Genomic DNA, 22036 nt, shown 5'->3' with positions numbered 1-22036 from the left:
AAATATTTGCTCCTATTTTTCTGTTGAAAGAAAATTTATATTTTAGAGAGGTGTTTTTAACATATATAAAGTATTTAGGTTGTTTTATGACATTATCTTCTTAAGTATCTTAAGTAAGAGTTCTCTGATTTTTTTTTAAGAACAACATTTGAAAAAGAAAATTTAGAAAATCAAGAATGCAAAATTGAAAACTGTACATTTGAGAATAAGGGACTTCTAGAATCATTTAGAAATTTGCATACATTTGTATTTTGATGTAATTATTTTTATATGATAGATGACATTCAATTCTTATTCTTCCTCTATTCTACCATTAAGTTATTTATTTATTCTAAAAATAATTTTGCATAGTCAAAAAATTAACAAAAATAAATATTTAATTGAACATGTTGATCTTTCTTTTACATTGAAACTCATAATATAGACAAAAGGATGCTGAAAGCCACAAAAAACCTATCCATATGTTTATATATATGTGTGTATATATATATACATATATATATATGTCCATGTACATATATGTAGGCACACCCAGGCATAAGTACACATACACATACACACAAATGTATATATGTGTGTGTATGTGTGTGTGTATACATATATCATAACAATTACTTTGCTTTTTCATTAACATATATTCTGGATTTCTTTATCCATAGTAATTAAAAGAGACATTTTAATTAGAATTTATTGATGATAGGAAGCTGTAAGAGTTTATAGGTTTGTGGGTAAAAAGATTTAATTGGGTAAGTCAGAACATCCTGAAAAAAACAATGAGTGAAAATGCCTAGTCTTATCTCTTCCCTTCTGAAGTAGGTTTTTTTGAACTTTCATTATGTCATTTTAATCTAAGTAATTGCTGTACATTAATCTGTCAATAGGGAAGAGCTAAAGTAATTGATAGTTACTTTTTTTTTTGCCCTCATAGGTGGCAAAAGTTCATTTTAACAACAGTCTTCAGGAGAATACTTCTCTCTGTTTTCTAGTATACCTTTGTGACATTAATGGTGGAGACTTTATGTATATGAGGTAGGGAGGACAATGAAATAATAGCCTAGTGGGAAAGAAATTTTGGGAAAGTCAGGGCCTTGTGTTGTCTCTTAAAACATACTAAATGGCCCTTAATTGGGTAATCATGAAAGACTGTCCATGGTGTCAAATACAACAAACTGGCATTAGAATAAAAACAAATCAGCTATGGCAAACTTAAAAAATTGCAAGGGTCAAAGAGAAATATATAAAAGCAATAATTTTTCAACTTCCTTCTTTTTCAAAGAAGCAAGATCTGTGATAATTGGGCCTCTTTTTTAATGAGTAGAATAAGTAAAAGAGCTCACAGTGACAAAGGGAACTGCTTATTTGAGTCCTTAAAGTCAGAGTAAATACTGTCATTATAATGTTTTTCTAGCATTTAAATTATGGCACTGTCCTTGGCAGTCCCAATCTGGATGCTTTAATTTTAATGTCTGAAAGCTTTCTGCAGCACAAATGGAAGGGAGGCAGTCATTTACCCTTTTGCCTTAACACTAATTTCACAAGTCATGTTCCATTATAGGAATAAGGAAAAATACTGTCAGTAAAAATAAATTAAACTCTTATTTTTTTTGTATCAAACAGACAAAACATTATTGTTTTGTCTCATTTTTTGATTTTTAAAATTCAGATATTGCTATAGTGAGTTTTCTGAGCAATTCTAACAATTGTGAACAAGTAGAAACAACTTCTTATAAATAGAAAACATAACATAGAAGATCTTTGGATTAGCGATTAGAATCTCTGCCCCTTGGGCCTTGTTTTTTTTTTTTTTTTCCTTTATAGTATTTTATAAAATGTAAAAATAGTTTCCAACATTCACTTTTGTAAGATTTTGAGTTCTAAGCTCCTTTGTTTTGCAGATGATAGTAATTTATCTTTTAAATATCCCAGTTTATTGAGTATGATTATGGCTTAGTAATAGAACCTGGATCTATGTTTTAATGACAAAGTGAACTTTCTGATAAGGAAACTACCCCTATTCATTCTGCAATTTAGAATCTTAGAGAAATAGATAAGACATGGCAATGTTAATTGATTTGCTGTGTCACACAGACAGTACATATCAGAGATAGGCTTTAAACTCTAACCTTCCTGGTCCAAGGTCAACTTTTAAGTCACTAAGCTTTGTTGCCTTAAGGCTATCATAGTTTCCATTGAGAGAAGCTTAATGGTTATTTAGGAAGGTGATAATTCCAGGGCCTATTGCCCTGCTAAAAGCACAATACTATATTCCATTCTGCTTTATACATTCAACTTTGACAAATTAGAATGTTTCTGGAGGAGGGTAACAGGGATGATAAGGAGACTATATATCATGCCCTGTGAAGTTCTATTGAAGAAATTGGATATTCAGCATACAAAAGAAAATGTTTGAGTTTTGGGCTGATGGGGAGATGTTTTAAGGTAGAAGATTTATGGTTTATCCCTGACAGAAAGTAACAGGGACAAGGAAATATGCAGAGGCACGTTTTTGAAGGAAAGGAAGGAAAAATTTTCTAACAATTAGACCTATCCAAAAAATGTAATAAGGTCCCATTAAAACTAGTGGGCTCTCCTTTACTGTAGATCTTCAGGTGTTGTTGTCCATCCTTCATTGTTTGCTTATTGGTTTGCTAACAGCTATTCTGTAACATTTTCCATACATTTATTTAACTTTTTATTTTTTCCAAATACATGCAAAACATAGTGTTCTGATTTTTTTTTCCTTTTCGCCTCCCTTACCTCTCTCCAAAGCAGCAAGCAACCTGATATAGGTTAAACATGTGCAATTCTTTTAAACATATTTCCATATTCATCATGCTACACAAGAAAAATCTTATCAATGGGGGGAAAAAACACAAGAAAAAAAACAACAAGCAAACAAACAACAACAACAAAAAGGTGAAAATACTATACTTTGATCCACATTCAGGCTCCATAGTTCTCTCTCTGGATGCCAGTCATCAAAATGTATTGGAATTCCCTTGGATCACCTACCTCATTGTTGAACAGAATTGATCCTCACATAATCTTGTTACTGTACACAGTGTTCTCTTGGTTCTGCTCACTTAGTATCAGTTTATATAAATCTCTATATGCTTTTCTGAAATTAATCTGCTCATTATTTCTATAGAACAATACTATTCCATTTACATTCATATGCCATAACTTATTCAGCCATTCCCCAATTGATGAGTATCCACTCAATTTCTAGATCCTTTGCCACTACAAAAAAAGGTTGCCACAAACATTTTTGCACATATAGGTCCTTTTCCTTCTTTTATGATCTGGAGATACAGACCCAGTAGAGACATTGCTTGATTAAGGGGTATACACAGTTTAATAGCCCTTTGGGCACAGTTTCAAATTGCTGTCCACAATGGTTTTATCAGTTCACAATTCTATCAATAATGCCTTAATGTCCCAGTTTTTCCATATCCCCTTGAGCATTTATCACTATCTTTTCCTGCCATCTTAGCCAATTTAAGGTGTGTGAGGTAGTATGCATTTCTCTAAATAACAGTGATTTAGAACATTTTTTCATATGATGAAATGGCTTGGTTTCTTCATTTGAAAATTATCTCCTTTGACCATTTATCAATTGATATCATTTCTTGAAGAAAACCAGTGGCATCAGAAGGGTGATATTTTGACTTGCAAGTGAATTGGGATTTAGAGAAGGCAAGGCTATATAAATTCACTAGCCTCACTCCTCCAGTAATCAGAGTCCAATAGAAAGACATAGGTCAAGAAAATTGGAAATGGCCCTGGATGCAATAAGTGACCTTGACTTTTCTAAATTAAAATCTCTCCTATATCAGTTTTTCTGCAGGCAGAGGTTGTAGGACCACTTTCTTGAGATGTTAGAAAAGCAATATTTATTTATGGATTGACCTGACTTCTGAAATTCCTTACAATTATAGTAGGCTGAAAAATAGATTTGGCTTTTTTTAAGCATGTACCTATCAAATATATCTTTCTTTTCCCTTCAGTCTTTTCTCTCTGCTCCTGGTATGATGGCTACATTTTTTCCAAACTATATCACATCTACTATCCTTTGCTTATAAAAATACTTTCCCCTTTTCAGGATTCAATTTCTCACAGGATTGTTATTATTGTTGTTGGTGTCTTTACCTAGAATATCTTAATCAGTTGAAAACATGGGCTAAAATCAACAAACTTTAACTTTTCTAAGTTTGGCATATCCATTTGAATAAAACTATAATTATAGAATCTTCTTGATGTCATGTTGTAAGATTATAATTCATGTTTATACTGTCACCAAGTGAAAGACATGGTGAATAGAATAGAGATTATTATTTTTTGTCCTGCTATCATACTGTTTTATTTTCATCATTATATATTCAATCTGAATTTCCCTCCTGCCAAATGGTCTTTGTTTCTTATTTATGACCTTTAGCTCAAATCACATTTTCCCTGACTAAAATGATTTTTATCAATAATTTATGTAACTTTTATAAATTTTACTTAACCTATGTTTTACCAATAGGATACTAGCACTAGTGAAAAAAATATCCAATCATAATTGAGAATGTTTATTACCCCCTATATAAAATCCCTATATATACTCATTCTGAAATACTTATTGTGGATTAAAATGATTGTTTAATGAACACAATTTCTAAGGAGAAAATCTATTATAAATCAATAATTTAGCTTCATTTTAAATTTCATTCCTCCATGCAAGATACTCCATTTGGGGACTAGGATTTAAATTGTTACCTATGAAAAAATAAAGTCATTTGAATCTGGACAATATTAAAACACTCAGTTTCTGTGACTTTTAGTAGATTTTTCTGATTTGTTTTTTGATAGTGTGTTAGAAGATTGAATGCACATTGCCCAGGCAATTTAAATTAGTGCCACCTGCCTCAAGCACTTTTAACATATCTTTCAAATTAACTTTTCAGGCAATGCAGGTGCTCAGAACTTTTAAAATCATTCCTATCTTCATCCCTTTAAATTCTTTCCTGCTGCTTACCTTTTTAACTTTATCTTTCTACTCGGCTCTCATTTTACCATTTGTTCTTCCATTTTCATTTCATTGGCCAAATTAAAATTATAGATTAAGTACACACACCCACTATCCCTCAAACACCCCAATCCAGATAGCCCTCTGTCCCCCATCCCCTATGTATATCTCTATAGATATCTATCTATAAATAAATATGGAAAAGGAACAAGTCATTTATTTTTCACACACACACACACACACACACATATGTATCACATTTATATAGAATATCTTTGTTACAGGCAGTTAAGTGGCGCAATTGATAGCTGAGCTCAGCTGAAGTAAAATACATTTAAACTCAAATTTGGCTTCAGATACTTACTAGCTCTGGGCCCTGAGCAAGCTGCTTAGCTCAATGTCTTGTCAACTTCCTCAATTGTAAAATAAGAGCATCTATGTTGCAGGGCTGTTTTGAGTATCAGATAAAATATTATTTGTAAAGCACTTAACACATTGTTTAGCATGTAGTATTTCTCTGTAAATGTTTATTCCCTTCTCCCTCCTGGAATATAAAAGAAGATGAGAAACTATGTGGTTGTTTGCATTTAACACATTTATTTATAAGGATATAAACCTAGAAAATCATTAATTCAATGTTTTGAAATAAGCCAAAGTTTATTATTCTGAGATTTCAGGGTAGAGAATGTATTATAAGCTTACATTAGTCAACACTATTGTCTAGCTTAATATATTTTTGTTTTTAATTACTTTGCTCCATATATCCACATTTTCATATCCTACCAAATATTGGAGAACAAAGACAATTCAAAAACTTTCAATTACAATTTAATTATCAAAAAAAAAAAAAAAAAAAAAAAAGCTTCAGTTCCCACTGGCCATGGTTATTAGGATTAAGGATAGGATTTGGATGTGTGATTTCACTGACTTTAGGGATTCCTTGAGAAGAAAACTCTGCAAATGGTGGTCTTCACTTTCTCTGAAACTTATACTTTTAGAGAGTTGTTTAATGCAGAGTTGTCAAACAAATAGCTTTAATACTCTTGAATGCAGCACAAAAAACAGATTAAACTTTATTAGGAAATATTTAACAAAATAAATAAAAATACACAAAACATTCATAAAGTTTAATTGTAATTTTTGAGTTACTATGTGCCTCCCATCCTTATGTATGGTTTAATAGCCACTAATTTTGATTTGACTTTTATATCACAGGTATAGAGAACTGGTTGATTAAGTGAGTTGCCTGGGACCATACCAGTATCAGTCAGAAATAGGTCTTGAAGCAGGATTTTTTGTTCCAAGGTTCGTTGTCTAGCCATTGCACCATATTGACTCTCAAAGCTGTTTAACCAGAAACATTTCCACATCCAATTACCAATGTTAATCTCTGTACACACACACACACACACACACACACACACACACACACACACACACACATATTTCATCAGTAAACATTCATTAATTCTGTTTCTCAAACCCCTTTCCTAAAATCAATGCTCCATATAAATGATTTTCCCCTGGTTTGTAAGTCTAATAACATCAAAAAAAGGAAATGAAGTTATCTTTTCAAGGCTTGGTTTTAGTTGTTACATTACATTACATTACATTACATTACAGTAATCACTGTTCATTTTTTATATCTCCCAGAATTTACAATTTCTTCTTCTTTGATAAATGAAAGAATATTTATTTATATCTGAATTTCTGGCATCTTTCATTTAAAAAAAAAAAAGATTTAAAATTTTACTCCTAGTAATTTCAGTATTATATCTATCTGTAAACTTTAATAATATGAATTTAATATAAACCTAGCAACATGAGTTCATTTAAAACTTTCTGTTTACTCCCCTAATTTACATTGCCTTCTATTACAGCTACACATCTCTGTTTCCACCAAATTCAGTTCCTGAACTTTAAGTGCTCCAGGTTCTAGTTAATATCATCAGGGTTTGCTTGTTTTTGAAAAACAAATTATCAATCTTTTCTCAGTCTACTATGACTTTTTATGAGGTTTTCTTGGCAAAGATACTGAGTGATTTGCTATTTCCTTTTCCAGATCATTTTATAGATGAGGAACTGAGGCAAGCAGAGTTAAGTGGCTTGCCCAGGGTCATACAGCTAGGAAATGTCTATGGACAGATTTGACCTTGGGAATATGAGTCTTCCTAGCTATAAGGATAGCAGTTTAGCTACTGTGCCACCTAAATGCCCTTAAGAATAAACTATTCGTTCCATTTCTAACTCAATTAAACAAGGTATAAAAACCTTTTTCAGATGTTAAAGATTTATTTCTTTTTGTCTGTTTTTAATCTTAATACATTGTATTAATATAATAATTAATCATTAATAATAAATTGTATTGTAATTATATATTATAATAATAATCATTAATTAGCACATTAAAAATAATATAATTAATTAAATAAGACTTACCCTTAGATAAATCAGTCAAAATGTTTTAAAAATATTTTGTCAAAGATAGATTCCTTGTGCATTATTGAGGCTTTTGTTCATGTTGACATTGAGTAATTCTTGACTATACTTTGAGTCTAGAATCAATCAGCCTACTGAAATGTGCCAGCATCAAACAATATTTCTCCATCTTATTCATGTATAATTTGAGATGTTTTTTTTCTTCTAAAATGAGTTAAACTATATTTATACTATCCCTGGTAGGAACCAGGGCATCTGGTACCTTGCAAGAATCGGGGGTTGAAGCAAGAGAACTAAAAAAAGGAAACTGAAAAAGGAACTGTATTATTGTGTAAAAGATATGGGGAAGTTAATTGAAGAGGCACAGCAGACAATGATGGAACTCTGGAGTCTCAAACATTGGGAACAAGAAATCAGAAATCCCCCTTTATCACATCCCATACCTAGATACCATTTAAGACATTATTGGGATAATCTCTTGAGAGATTATTACAATTTTGATGGCATCTTCACTGGATCATTGCTCAGGACTTTAGATAAAACTGCTATCTTCAACAAGCCTACTGGGAAATAATATTGAGATATTGGGAGGCTTCTGCATATCTTAAGAAAGGGGCAAAGAAGTCATTAAAAGGTGTAAATCTGTTTGGGGAAATAAAGATTAAAACCTGAAATGTGGGGAAATGGGTTAGGGAAATAAATATGGGGTACCTAGAATGATTTTCCATTGAATTATAAGTTTTAGTTGTAAAAACTATATTGCTTTATTTTCCTTTAGGACCATAGGAGGGAAAAATGGAGAGGACAGGACTTGGGTCATGGGGTGGCAAGAGAAGAAATCCCATATAGGTTGAAAATTGGAGGTAAAAATATCATCCTTGAAAAGCACTGAGTAGTACTTCAGAAATGTCACTTGAAAGAGTTGAATCAAGGTGGAGTAGATGGCCCCCTCATCCCAGCAATATCCTTGAAGTTATATCTCTTCTATCCTAACAATGCCCTGAGAGCAGATGTTTTTCAGTTTCCGGAACCTTCTTCAATGTTTCTTTACTAACATCCTAAATCCCATCTATGCCTTTATACAGGCTATACTTCCATTTTTGGAATTTAGTTCCAGGAACCATCTTTTGAAGGCTTTGAAGAAAGCCTTTTCTAATTCTATTAGTATTAGATACTTCCTCCTTCTCCAAATATTATCAATGTAAAATATCTGTATACATATTGCCCACATTGCCTTTTTGTTTTACTTTGTGTCCTGAGTGCCTAGCTCAATGCCTAGTGCATAGGAATTTAAAAACTGCTTGTTGCGTGGAATGGGTCCAGCCAAATGGGTTAATTTGCGGTTTCTCAAATGCAACAATCATCTGCCTCCTGTCTGTTGTATAGCATTATTGTTTTATTTTTAGATCCCCACCCCCTTGTAATCTTCAAAAGAATTGTCAGAACTTCAGTTTTTGAGACTTTATTGCACTTTAATATTTTGCTTCTTAAAATTCACTGACCTTGAAGTAATTCCTATTATTTTAGGGAACTTCAATTGGCTTAAAATATTTATTAATTGATTAGTTAATTGAATATGATTTTAATGAGGATATGATCATGAATTTGGGCATGCTTCTAGCTAGTTTTCTTAATTGTACTTATAAAACTAGCCAAATAGCTCCCTAATATAAGCTGTTAGACACAAGAGAATTGATTGAGAATATATATAGTTTTGATACAATCAATCAGTCAATCAGCCAGCTAGCTAATGAGTATTTGTTACATGAACACAGTAATAGAACACATACACTAATGTCCTACTCCAATATATCATTGTGGCCTGTGCGTGATCCTAAAATCTTGAAAGCTAAGTTGAAATGCAATGCAATACAAGCTGTGGTAGTTCCTACCCTGGAAAGGCTTCAAGATAGTACTTCTGGCAAATGCATACTCTCTCCAGATAATCTCTCAAGAAAGGGAGAAAGGAAAGGAAAATAGAGAGGGAGGGAAGGGAAAGAGGGAGTGAAAGGAGGGAGGAAGTGAGAGAAGGGAAAGAAGAATAGATGGGAGAAAGGAAGAGAAAGGAAAGGAGAAGAGAAAGGAGGGAGAGAAAGGAGAGAAGAGAAAGAGGGAGGGAAGTGAGAGAGGGAAGTGAAAGAGGGAGGGAAGGAAGAAAGGGAAAGGAAAAAAGGAAGGGAGGGAGGGAAGGGGGAGGAAAAGGAAAGAAGGAGGAAAGGAAAGGAAAGAGGGAGGGGAGAGGGAAAGAAGAAGGGAATGGAGGGAAGGAAGGAAGGGAAGAAAAGAGGGAAAGGAGGGAGGGAGGGAAGGAAAGAAGGAAGGGAGGAAGGAAAGAAGGAAGAAAGGGAGGAAGGGAGGGAGGGAGAGAGGGAAGAAGAGAAGGAGGAATCACTACATATCAAGTGCTGTATTGGTTTCTATGGATTCAAACAGAAAGTAAGGCAATCCTCATTCTCTTAGAGCTTATGAACTAAAAAGGAATATAGACCATACAGAAAAGTTCAACTTTAGTATGGATAGAAAAGCACACCTTGGAATGTAAAGTCATGGAAGATTTCAATGTCTAGTACTCTGGAGGATACTGTGGTAAAGCAGGTAATAGTGTTTTTGGTGTCAATTCAATTGAAGAAAATCAGTTTTTATATTCAATGTTGATAGGACAAGGACTTTGTTATCAAAAACATTCTTTTTTCAAATGTTAGTAACTATAACTTCTGAGAAGTCACGGATTTTAACTCTAATAGCAGTAACTACAGAGGCTTGTGTCTCTACTAGAATTGTTCCCCTGGATGATAAAGGCAAGTCATGACTATTCGAAAGGATACACTGCTACTATAACTTATCTGTCTCCTGGGGAAAAATAAATCTAAAAATAAAATTCCCTTAGTCCTTTGTTTGCTACACAGAGACTTTCTTAGCTAAAACTATATCTCTAAAAGTAGAGTTTTTCCTTATAAGCCTTTGAAACCTATTTCTTTGTTACATCTCTAATGAAACAAAATGCACTTTAAGCATGATTTACTTTTCTTAGGAAAGACTCAGAATAGATCTGAAGGTTGGGAAGCATTTGTACAGCTAGAAAGGAAAATAAAGAATTAAAAGGAGTGGAGATAATTGAGTGAGAGAAAGCAGTTATTAATAAATATTGAGTATTCATGGGATAGCAGGAAATTGACTTTGCTATAACTAGAAAGTTAGATTGTTGAAGAGTGGTTCAAAATAAAGTTAGATGAACAAAGTCACAGAAGATGTTGAAAGTCATGTACAGGTACTCAAGTAATGAAATGCATCTCAAGAATTTTAAGTAGGAGAATAATTTAGGTGTGAGGTAAAGAAGGTCTAGAATTTTGCTGAATGGAATTGTGGGTAGTTCTTTCCATCAACATTGTTGGAAAACACCCCAAGTACATGCTTTATTAAACAGTGGGCTAATAATACATTATATAAGGGATCTGGTGATGATAATAGATTTACAGGTTTAGATATAGAAAAATTACTCAACATCATCTTGTCTAAACCCCTCAAAAGTGAGATCCGGATATATGAAATTACTTGCTCTAATTCTTAAAGGTACCAAATGATCTTGCTAGAATTTGAACTCATCTCCTTTGCCTCTGATTACTTTCCATCATACAATGTTACCTTCCATATTCTACAATTTATTGGCAAGATAAATGCCTCTACCATAGAATTTTAGAATGAAATGTTTGAATATTAGCTGAAATATGTCTTATAATTAAAAACAGTTATTTTGCCAAGGGATTTGCCAAAGGCTACCGAGGTGGCATTCATCCAGAAAGAGAATTTCAAAGGACACTTTTTAAAATAGTAAAGTAGTAACTATTACTTCCAAACATGGTTAGTCGATGAATCTGTAATTAAAGTACATGATAAGAAAACTTTAAAAGGAATTTTAGAATAAGCAAAAAGAAATACTATATACATTATAATAAACTAGAAGGGTGCTTTGTGAGGTAATATGGGCTAAAATATAAATGTGCTATGAGGAAGGTTAGCTAAATTCCATGAGTGATGGATTTACAAGATTTATTAAGGGGATGTAGGGGCATTCCACAGCTCCCTGATATTGATGACACAGAAAGAAATCATTGTCTTTAAAATATTTTTTACTTAAGATACTATTATGAAGCAATATGGATTTTCTTATGCTGAATAAAGTGTTCTAATTAATCCAATAGTTTTGATTATGAATACCAACATGAATGAAGAAAGGAATATGGCTATCTGAAAAACATCAGTGTTTGATAGTTATATTGTATTTTCAGGTTTTCAAAATTCTGGATGATATCTCATTATATCTCATTGACAGAAAGTTTATATATGGATAGTAGAGCACTAAACTTAGAGTCAAGGAGACCTGAGCTGAAAACTCATTTGACATTGGCAGTTTTATGTCAGGCAAATTATTTAATTTCTCTTGAGTCTCACTTTCTCACTCTCACTCTCAATCTAAGATCTTGTGATTCTCATAATCCTCCTGCAAGCGGGGCATTGCAATTATTATTATTATCCCTGTTTTTCAGCTGACAACACTGAGGCTTGAAGGATTGATGTGATTTACAAAGTCACATGTGTTGACACAAAATGTGTTAGAGGCAGGATCCAGAGACATGTCTCTTCTGATTCCAAGTCTGGCACCTTCTCCCTTAACTCCAATGGTCTTTCCTTTATTTAAAAAAAAATTTCAAAATAGAGAATCAAACAGAAAAACCTTGTTATGTGCAAAAGAGAACATAAAAGATTCAAAATATGAAACAATAAATTTCCATTTCAAGAAAGTCTATGTAATAAAATTATACTTTATGTTCAGATCCAATGGTCTTTCTTAGAAGATTTTTAAGAATATGCTAATTTTAATATTCTATTTGAAATTTTCCAGCTGGGATTTAGAAAAAAGATATTATAAAATTGTAATTCACCAGAACCATAACAAGGAAGAAACAAAAGAGGTTTTTTGTTTGTTTTTTAATGTAAGGAAATTTGTGATGATAAAGTCTTAATATGATAATGATAAAGTCTTAATCTTCCATATTGCAGAAATTTATTCACAGACGTTTAAATATTTGTCTTTTGCTATCATTTTTTTTGGGGAAATGAAAAATTCTTATATACAAAATTTCCCACGTTATGTTAGTAAATTTCAGAAAAATAACCAGCCAATTACAAACCTCAGACAATAATTTAAAATGGAATTCTGAACTTTACCCCATGATATGCCATTCTATATTGATATTTTATGTATTTTCTGTATGTCTTAGTTTTATATAGAGAATTCAAATGCTTCTCTTACTTCAATCTTTCACCAATTTGAGTAGCAGTATTAAGACTCTTATGTTAGGACCTTGATCTTTTTATTGGTGAGGAGTTACCATATCTAACTCTATTCAGAAGTAAAATGATGATCCACAGGCATCCTTATTATCCTGCCAGAAACATGCCCTTTCTCTGCCTTCTTATTCCCCTGTTTTCAAACTCCATCTGTGGGAACAGTAATCTTATCAATACTACCATTCCTGTAAAGGATATACTAATCAGGTGCCAATCAAACCACTTGCCATCTTTGTGACTTTCTAAAGGGAAAACAAACAAACAAACAAACAAACAAAAAACAAACAAACACACAAATAAAAACCTAATTTCCCAAATATGTTACCTTACAATATTAGAAAATGAGTTCCTTTGTCACAGGCAATTTTTTGAAAATATATCTGTATCTCCACCCTAAGACATAGTGATTGCTAGGTCAATGCTTTTTCATTTATTCAAAAAATAGAAAAGTATTTTTAAAAATATGATGTTTTATTTAACTTTTAAAGAATAGAAAATAATAAATTCACATATTGTCTCATTAAATTGACATTTTGAGGCAATAATAAATACCTTGAGTTTTCCCATGATAAATGAAAAACAAAAATAAGTTTGAAGTGCTCAGTTAACCCATATAAACTAGAATTCTTACTGTGTATTAAGCGTGTACTAGTATTGTGATCAGTTTAATGTTGATTATATCTAAATAAATGATTTCAAGTTTGATCTCTGGCTAAAATGTAATTTTGTAAAGTACAAGCTAAAAAAAAATAACCTTCTCCACTTTGATCAATAGTTTAATGTATACCAATGATATCTTATTGAAATAGCTTGGGCATTTATATAGCCAACTATAGTCAAGAATTCATCAATACTAAAGAGTACAATTACTTTTCAATTTTCCTTAGATAAATTTAGTTCAAAATTATAACTGTTTTTTTTTCCTTTTCTTATTAGGTGGTACATTTCCTCAAGATTTCTCAATATTATTTACAGTAAAGCCCAAAAAGGGAATCCAGTCCTTCCTTTTATCAATCTATAATGAGCAGGGTATTCAGCAAATTGGTGTTGAGGTTGGAAGGTCCCCTGTCTTTCTCTATGAAGACCAGCATGGAAAACCTGCCCCTGAAGACTATCCTCTTTTCAGAACTGTAAACATTGCTGATGGGAAGTAAGTACCATGAATAATGTTTTATATTACATTTAATAGTGATAAGCACAGTGCTTGGCACATAGTAGGTGGTTAATAAATGCTAACTTGACTGAAAATTATTTATTTTTATTTGAGTTTGAGTTTGAGATGTAAATAAATGATTCAATGAGATTCATTACTCTCTTTAAAGAAATTCTTTGAATTTGATTTTGAATTTTGACTATTTTGGATTATTGAAAAATAAAAGAAAAAATCTTATCTGATTGTCAGGTCATAACACAATAACAAAAAACAGCAAAACAAAGAATTTTGCACTTTGTTGACTCATTGTCAATATTGATGTTTAAACATTATTATATATGTCTTCGTTGATTCCCCCTGGTATATGGGCATGAGTGAAGTACTTAAAGGCAAAAGTATATTTTTCTGAATCTATATCTTTTATGAAAAACTGTAAGATCTGTTGAATTATTTGAATGAATGTACCAAGAACAATCTCCCATACTGGGGATTAAAAAAAGACATGTTTAATCTTTAAATATCTTAAATCAAAATGTGAAAAGGTAGTAAATATATGGTAGTAGTGACCAGGAGAGACTCTTTGTCTGGGAAGTCACAGGGATCTTGAATGGAACAATGGGTCAAATGATTGACCCATTTATATGCAATGTTAATATTGGTGCATACATAGCAGTTCTCATAGAAAGAGGTAGAAAAGTTACTGTTTGGAGCACTAGTAAGAGGATGGAAAATGTCATGGGTTAAAGAAGCAGAGTCCCAGGGAATTTAGAGCTCAGTGCCCTAGCTCCTTCTGTTTATGTTCACCTCTTTATATTTGACTAAGACACTTATCAATCGAATGATTAATAAACAAGTATGTATATATCTATCTATATCTATCTATCTATCTATCTATCTATCTATCTATCTATCTATGTAAATATACCAGGCCCTGAGTGTTAGATTTACTAAGGATTAAAGCTCAAAGAAACAGTAAATCTCGACATTATAAAACTAAAAACGGAAGTACAAGTCATAGTTTTGCTCATTATGATTTGGATATTAAACAAAATTTAATCTTCATTCTTAACATGTGGATATATTTTTCCCAAGATGTCACTCAGAAAACGTATGACCTAGCTGAGTCAATGTTAATCTCTTTGTATAGCATCACAGAAAATATTTTTTTCAATGAAATGATACTAAAAAGCAACTAATTAATAATTGCTTTTTCATAATAACCATTTCTAGCAAGATAAAGTTAAGCTAAACAAATTCTTAATGCAAATCATTACAGGGAATAATCAGACATCACATGAAGATACTGAAAAATGAGCTTGTATTTATAAATGAAAGTTTTACTATTAGGTCTTTATATATACATGTGTATATATATATATATGTACCCACATACATATGATGATATATGCCATACTAATTAAATTTCATTGTTACTTGAGTTCACAGGTTAACTTCAGAAAAATAATTATTTTCAGTTTATCCTAACACCACTTTTAATAATGTTAAGTCACTCCAAAATGGAAATGATTACTATTTTTATAATAAAACTGCAGGTGTAAAATATCAGAAATTATATGTTGACAATTTTTTTCCAGAAAAAGAAACATTCATTTCAGTTTTACTTTGTGTGAGACACCTTATGTTGCCTACATAAAACTTTATCCAAACTCCCACTCTAATCCAGAATAAATCCATCCATCCATTCATTCATTCATTCATTCACAAATCCTTATATAGTATCTACTATGCTCAGAGGAACAGAAGGAAGATGGGATGATGAAGATGGGATGATGTTCTTTCCTGCAGAAAGCTTGTATTCTAATGAACTAGATATAATTTGTGCCCTACAGTATTGTAGTCAGGTTTTCATTTTCATTCCATTTGTTTTTTTCAGCGACGTGAGTATTCCTTCCCCTAGTACAGAGAGCAGGATGTCTTCTTGACTTGCTGTAGCAGAAAAAAAAATAATATTCATAATTGTTAGGATTACAAGGTGAGAACTCAGGTTGTCTGGACAGTGACAAGATGAGAACTCAGGTTGACTTGACAGTTCTCTGGCTCAGACCTTTGGTTCCCACCTTCAAAGGGAGTTTACACCTTAGGAATTCTAAGAGGAGCAAGTTCATTGGTGGAAGTATTTCCCCACGCCCCATTGAGTTCTCACATGCCTATTCTCTGGGAGGATAAAAGAAGGGCAGCATTGGGTCTGAGAGAATCTACTCTGGGATAGAATTGTGACGCCAGGCAGGCTGAAAGGAGACCAGACTGATTTGAGAAAGGACAAGAACTGGAGGAGATTCAGAGCTCCCAAGAAACCTGCGCACAGAGGAAAAGATTTTACAGATCTCCTCCCAGAGAAGGATTATAATTTAGCAGATGACCAGACCCTCACAATTCAAGAACTTTACACATAATAACATGGCCAGTCTTCTATTAATAAGACATTTTCACAAATAACTGTGACCCGTTATAATGTGAAAGTATATATAGAGGTAAAAAGAGATAGGTTATTTCACTAGAGTGTGCCATCAGAGAAATTAAAATGAATGTCTATGGAAATATACTTTGCCTTTAGCAAGTCATGCCAGGTCACATGAACTGGACCTTATAACAGTCTCCTAACTATTCTGTAGTTATTTCATGGATCAAATCCTAGATACTTCTGGAATATCAATCAAGCACCTTTCACATGGAAAAATATGAAGTCTCAACCAGAGGGCTAGTGGCATTAAAAAAAAATCCAAGTGAGCAGCTTCACTCACATGGTTTCCATTAGTACCAGATATTCTTAATAAAAATTCATCATTATACTGTACAGTTAGGGTATGTATGTTTCCAAATGGGTTGGACATGTCTCCCCCCAAGTCTGTCATCACCATTCCTGAATTAGTTGGAGCTAGTAGCTGTAGGGTGATTTGAAACTCTCTCTCCACACATGGGTTGAATATGCTGCTTTTTTAGTGTTCCCACTTCTTGCCAGCTCTGGAAAGAAGGAAAGTTATTGTGTCTTAAACTTGGAACCTTCACACAGTAGCTCAATAGTGATCTATTACTGTTTTGAAATTAAACTGGAAAAATGAAGCAAGAAGACTCAGAATAAATATGAAATAAAGATAGGAGCACACTGTCTTCAAGAGTTACAATATTTGATTGCTTCAGATGGAATAAATTATTCTACTAATAGACACACCCTTTCACAGTCACCCTCTGGGGACCTTGCTGATAGACTTTTCCGCCCCTCATCAATGGAATTCCACTTTATTTGCAAACATATATGCACATAAAACCTATTACTTACCCTGGATGCCATCCTAACCTCTATCAATCACCCAAGGACAGTATGAAATCAAGCCTATGTTTTTTCAATATAAAGTAAAACAAAAAGAAAAAAAAAAAAAGAAAAAAAACACAAACACCCACACCCACACACAAAACAAAACAAAACAAAACAAAACAAAACAAACAAACAAACAAAAAAAAAACTAGCAACATGTAATAACCTTAAACAGTTAAGTCTCTTGAATAACTTACATTTCTCCCCTGCCTTTCAGAGGACCTAGTACTAAACAGAAAGGGCAGATAATAATATAATTGTGATCAGGAGGGATCACTGGCAGGTGCACAGCATCCTTATCTCAGAAAGTCAGAAAATAAGAATCATTTATGGATATTCAATAAATACCTATGTTGATCCAATTGAATTATTAATCTTGCTGTTCTTTGTTATTATTATTATTTTAAAATGCATGTTCATTGTGAAGAACATAGATATGGTCAAGCTCAATCATTAGTAATTTCCAAATAAATATCTTTGGAGCTGGTATCTCTAAAACTCATAAAAGAATTGTACTGTTTATCAAGGTGGCATCGGATTGCTATCAGTGTGGAGAAAAAAACTGTGACTATGATCGTTGACTGCAAGAAGAAAACAACTAAACCACTCCAGAGAAGTGACAAAGCAGTTGTTGACATCAATGGGATAACAGTTTTTGGAACAAGGATTCTGGATGAAGAAGTTTTTGAGGTAAAAATAATAATAATAATAATAATCACACTTAATTCAAGCTGAATATGTTTGAGGATGAGCTATAAAAAAACTGGCAAGATTCATAACAGTAACTTTTAGCTACTTGGTAGGTGAAGTTTGGAAAGCAAAGAAAAGCTGGCCTACTTTCTGACCCTGTGGGTGTGTGTAATGTTGGTGTTTCCTGTTGCTCAGAAGGAGAATGACTAGACATTACAATTGTAATGCCTCAAAAACAGTTATGCAGATTGAGTGATTGGAACACAGAAGTGCCATTCTCTTGGGAGGAACAAATGGTTTTACTCTTACTTCTTTGTGTTATTTTCTTTGGAGAAAGAGAGATTTTCGTCATTTCCTTCTTTAGGAGATTACCTTAGAGAAACAGACAAGACAAAGACTGCATTTCTGTCTTTTCTTTGTAAACTGCTCCAAGTTAAAGCAGAGATAATCTTGCACATGGCAAACATATTTGTTTTCATTATAATAACATTACTTTCTCTTACTTTTTTGATAATAAGCAGATTGTTGAATAAACTTTGAAAGGTAGAACTTGCATTCCATAGTAAAAGTTTTTCTTCTTTTCACTAATCAAAGACTACCTCCAATATTTTTATCATAAAAAGTTAACATTTGTTAAATGTTTACTACTTCTCAGGCACTGGGGATACAAATACAATAATCCCCACTTTCAAGAAAGTTACATTCTTAAGGGATGGAAGGGTGAGAACAAGGATTTATACATCTATATGATATATATCATATATGTGTTTATATAGAACAAAAATAAAAAAATAAACCAAAATGAACACAAAGTACTTAAATGGAAAGTTTCTTGAAGAGAAAGCACTAATATTTTGGGGGATCAATAAATTTTTTCTGTTCATGGTAATTCTTCTTTGCATCTTGAAGGAAGAGAGTGATTCAAACAAATAAATAAAAATATTTTTAAAAAGAATTACTAGAATCTAACTCTAATTAGAACATGGAGGCCCCTTTGAAATTCTTTCTTTTGGTACTTATGTTAGTTATGGTATATATCATGACCTGGCATACACTCTTTGGAAAATAGGGTATATGTCTTAGTGTAATAAAATTTAATTGTTTTCAAATTTTTCTGTGGCTGAAAGTAAGTAGTTGAGCAGAATGTGGTGAAAGCATTTGTATTTGTTGATTATACTGTCAACTTTTAGACTACAGAATAAAATAAAATCTTCATTTGTTAGCTTTTCAATATATTCTATGCCAATGAAGATTGAGGCCTCTATTAAATGGGAAAAAAACTTCATAATTTAGTTGCTTATTTGAAAGAATAGATCATTTCTATCTTGAAAGGCATTTTTTCCAATGACAATAAATTTTAACTATATTCTAAACTGTGAAGTAATTTCAATAGTTTATTTGGACATTACTAAAGATGAGGAAGTTTAATATTTAAAGCAAAATTCACAATGATTAAGACATTAGTAACTTTATTAAATTACTTGGTCTTTGTCAAGGCAGCTGTTGATGCACTAAATAGATCACTTCAATAGACCAAGTTCAGACACTTACTAGATTTGTAACCGTGGACAAATAGTTTAATCTCCTTTTTGCCTCATTTTCTTAACTTTAAAATAGGGGGTCATAGCATCTATCTTGATATAAGAATCAAATGAGAGAACATTTTTAAAAATATGCATCACATAATGAGCCAATGTATAAATGCTCATTCTTTCTCCACCCCCCTCTCTTTGATTCATTTAAAAGCTTACAAAATATAAAATGAACATTTGTTTCATAGGGACAGGAATTATTTTAAAATATATGATTATATTCTTAATAAAGTACTTTGTGCTCTTTTCTCTTTTTTTTGACTTCTATTAACTAATTAATATTTTACAGTGATTGAACAGTTACTTAAAAACTTAATTTTAATTTAGATTTTCTACAATATATTAAGTTATTAAAAATATTTGAGTTAAATAAAGCCTTAAGAGCCATCCAAAACACCTCCCCTACATATAATCCAGGAATGCTTTTTTTCACAGCATTCCAAAAAGCATATAAATTTAAAGTAGGAAGGATCTTCAAGGACCATCTAGACTAGAGGTGGGTAACCTTTTTCTACCTAGGACCAATTTGATATTTATAATATCATTCATAGGCCACAAACATCAACTTATAGAATTCAAATAGTGGAAAATTATTGTAACTAGCTTTCAGAGCATCATTGCATGCAGTTGATTGTGCAAATGATTTTGCAATCATGAAGACTCTGATCCCTGATCTAAACTTTCTCAAACCTCACAGCTGTTCATCTGTTGCATACATCCCCTAACAAATAAGTATCCAATATCATCTTAAAGATCTCTCCTGATATTGTAATTACCTCACATTCTACTTCTAAAGAATATGAATTTTTATAAAATTATTTTTTCCTTATACTGAGCCCAAACCTGTTTTTTTTTTTTGTTTTGTTTTGTTTTGTTTTGTTTTGTTTTTTTTTGTTTTTTGTTTTTTGTTTTTTTGTGTGATTCTCACCCATTGATCTTATTTAATGGACCAAATGGCATGACATGCAATACGACTAATCTCTCTACACATGGCAACCATTAAAACAATTGAAGACAGTGATCATATCACATGGATTCTCCTCTTCTTTAAGTTATGTGGGCCTAGTTTCTTCAGTATTTTACATTGATTCCCATATCTACTGCAACATGTTAATAGGCCTCAAAAATATAGTAGTGAAAAGTGACTACAGTAATACATTTGTGATCTTATTATGGTAAAAAAGAATCTTTGATCAACTAGGATGTCAGGTCTACTCTCATTGATTTATAAGAAGGTCAATTAAAGATTGTTTTAAAAGTATGTGTGTGTGTGTGTGTGTGTGTGTGTGTGTGTGTGTGTGTGTGTGTGTGTGTGCTATAAAAGCTACTCTTAGTTGCAGATGAACTGATTCATGAGAAACTGTTCATAGATGGACATGTATGTTATTTCAGGGATAAAGGTAGTATAACTTCCCTAATAAAATTCCCAACTGGAGAATGACAAGGAGTGCATTTAATTTTCACAAATGAAAGATGTTCCTAGGGATTCGTTCTTCTTAGTTACCCATAAAAAGTTCACATGGGTACTTCCTTTCTAAGTTCTTATGTAAACTCTAAAATCTGAACAAATCATAACTAGTTTTCCAGCAACATTATTATAGAAGCATTCCCTCTATTTTGTTTTCTAAAATTATTTGGCTATTATAGATTCTGGAAAACAAGTTATGATAATTAACTTGCCCATGATTGTAATAATGAACAATAATTGTAGCTCAAAAGAAGTCTCTGTCACCTAAATTTAGATCACTATCACAACTCATCTACAATATTATAAAAGGTCTCTGTGCTGAAGGTCCTTTTCATTGTAACATATTCTTCATGTAAGGTAATTTTTCCTAAACTATATGTCTTAACATGTCTCTGTACCCTCAACAAATTTCAGTGGCTCTCTGTTGTTTCTCTGATCAAATAGAAACACCTCTGTTTGACATTTAAAATTCATAAGTTCCCATCCTCTCTAGTAATTTTAGAAAATATCCCCATACATACACTCTGCTGTCCCTCATACTTGCCTATTTTCTGGTTCTTAAACTAAATATTCTATCTGCCTTCTCTTTAGAGTACTAGATATTTATCATAAATGAAACATTCTTCCTTCAATATTTTCCACTTCTTGAAATACCAGGTGTCCTTCAAGATTCAGTTTTCCCTCCTGTATAAAGTCTTTCCAGATCCAACCAACTTCAGATATCTTCCTTGTAAATTGGTCTTTTAGTTGTTTTGTATATGTTATATATAAGCATTATCCTCCCCTATAGTGTATGCTCCTTGAGGGCAGGGATTATTTCACCTTTTCTTTGTAACCCTAAATGCCTAGAATATAACAGGAGCTTAATAAATGCTTGTTGATGAATTTTGAGCAAATGTTTTTCTTTCAAGTACCTTTCAGGAGCTTTTCACTTTCATTGTATTTGAGCAAATGCTTATTTACAGTGAGAATGTCAGGTACCTAGAAAGTCAAGGCCTGGTAT

General features: G+C 32.3%; 1 protein-coding gene across 1 annotated transcript in view; it reads left to right on the top strand.

The window, feature by feature from the left end:
• Positions 1 to 22036, top strand: part of COL11A1 (collagen type XI alpha 1 chain) — a 257944-nt gene that overhangs the window by 28435 nt on the left and 207473 nt on the right. The window contains exons 3-4 of the mRNA XM_074262824.1: positions 13733 to 13946; positions 17811 to 17973. Coding sequence (XP_074118925.1) covers positions 13733 to 13946; positions 17811 to 17973 — 377 coding nt within the window. The remainder of the gene's footprint in view (positions 1 to 13732; positions 13947 to 17810; positions 17974 to 22036) is intronic.

The sequence above is a fragment of the Sminthopsis crassicaudata genome, chromosome 4 (genome assembly GCF_048593235.1).
Source record: "Sminthopsis crassicaudata isolate SCR6 chromosome 4, ASM4859323v1, whole genome shotgun sequence".
NCBI lineage: Eukaryota > Metazoa > Chordata > Mammalia > Dasyuromorphia > Dasyuridae > Sminthopsis > Sminthopsis crassicaudata.
Note: the sequence above shows the minus strand (reverse complement) of the source record. Positions and strands in the feature narration are given on the sequence as shown.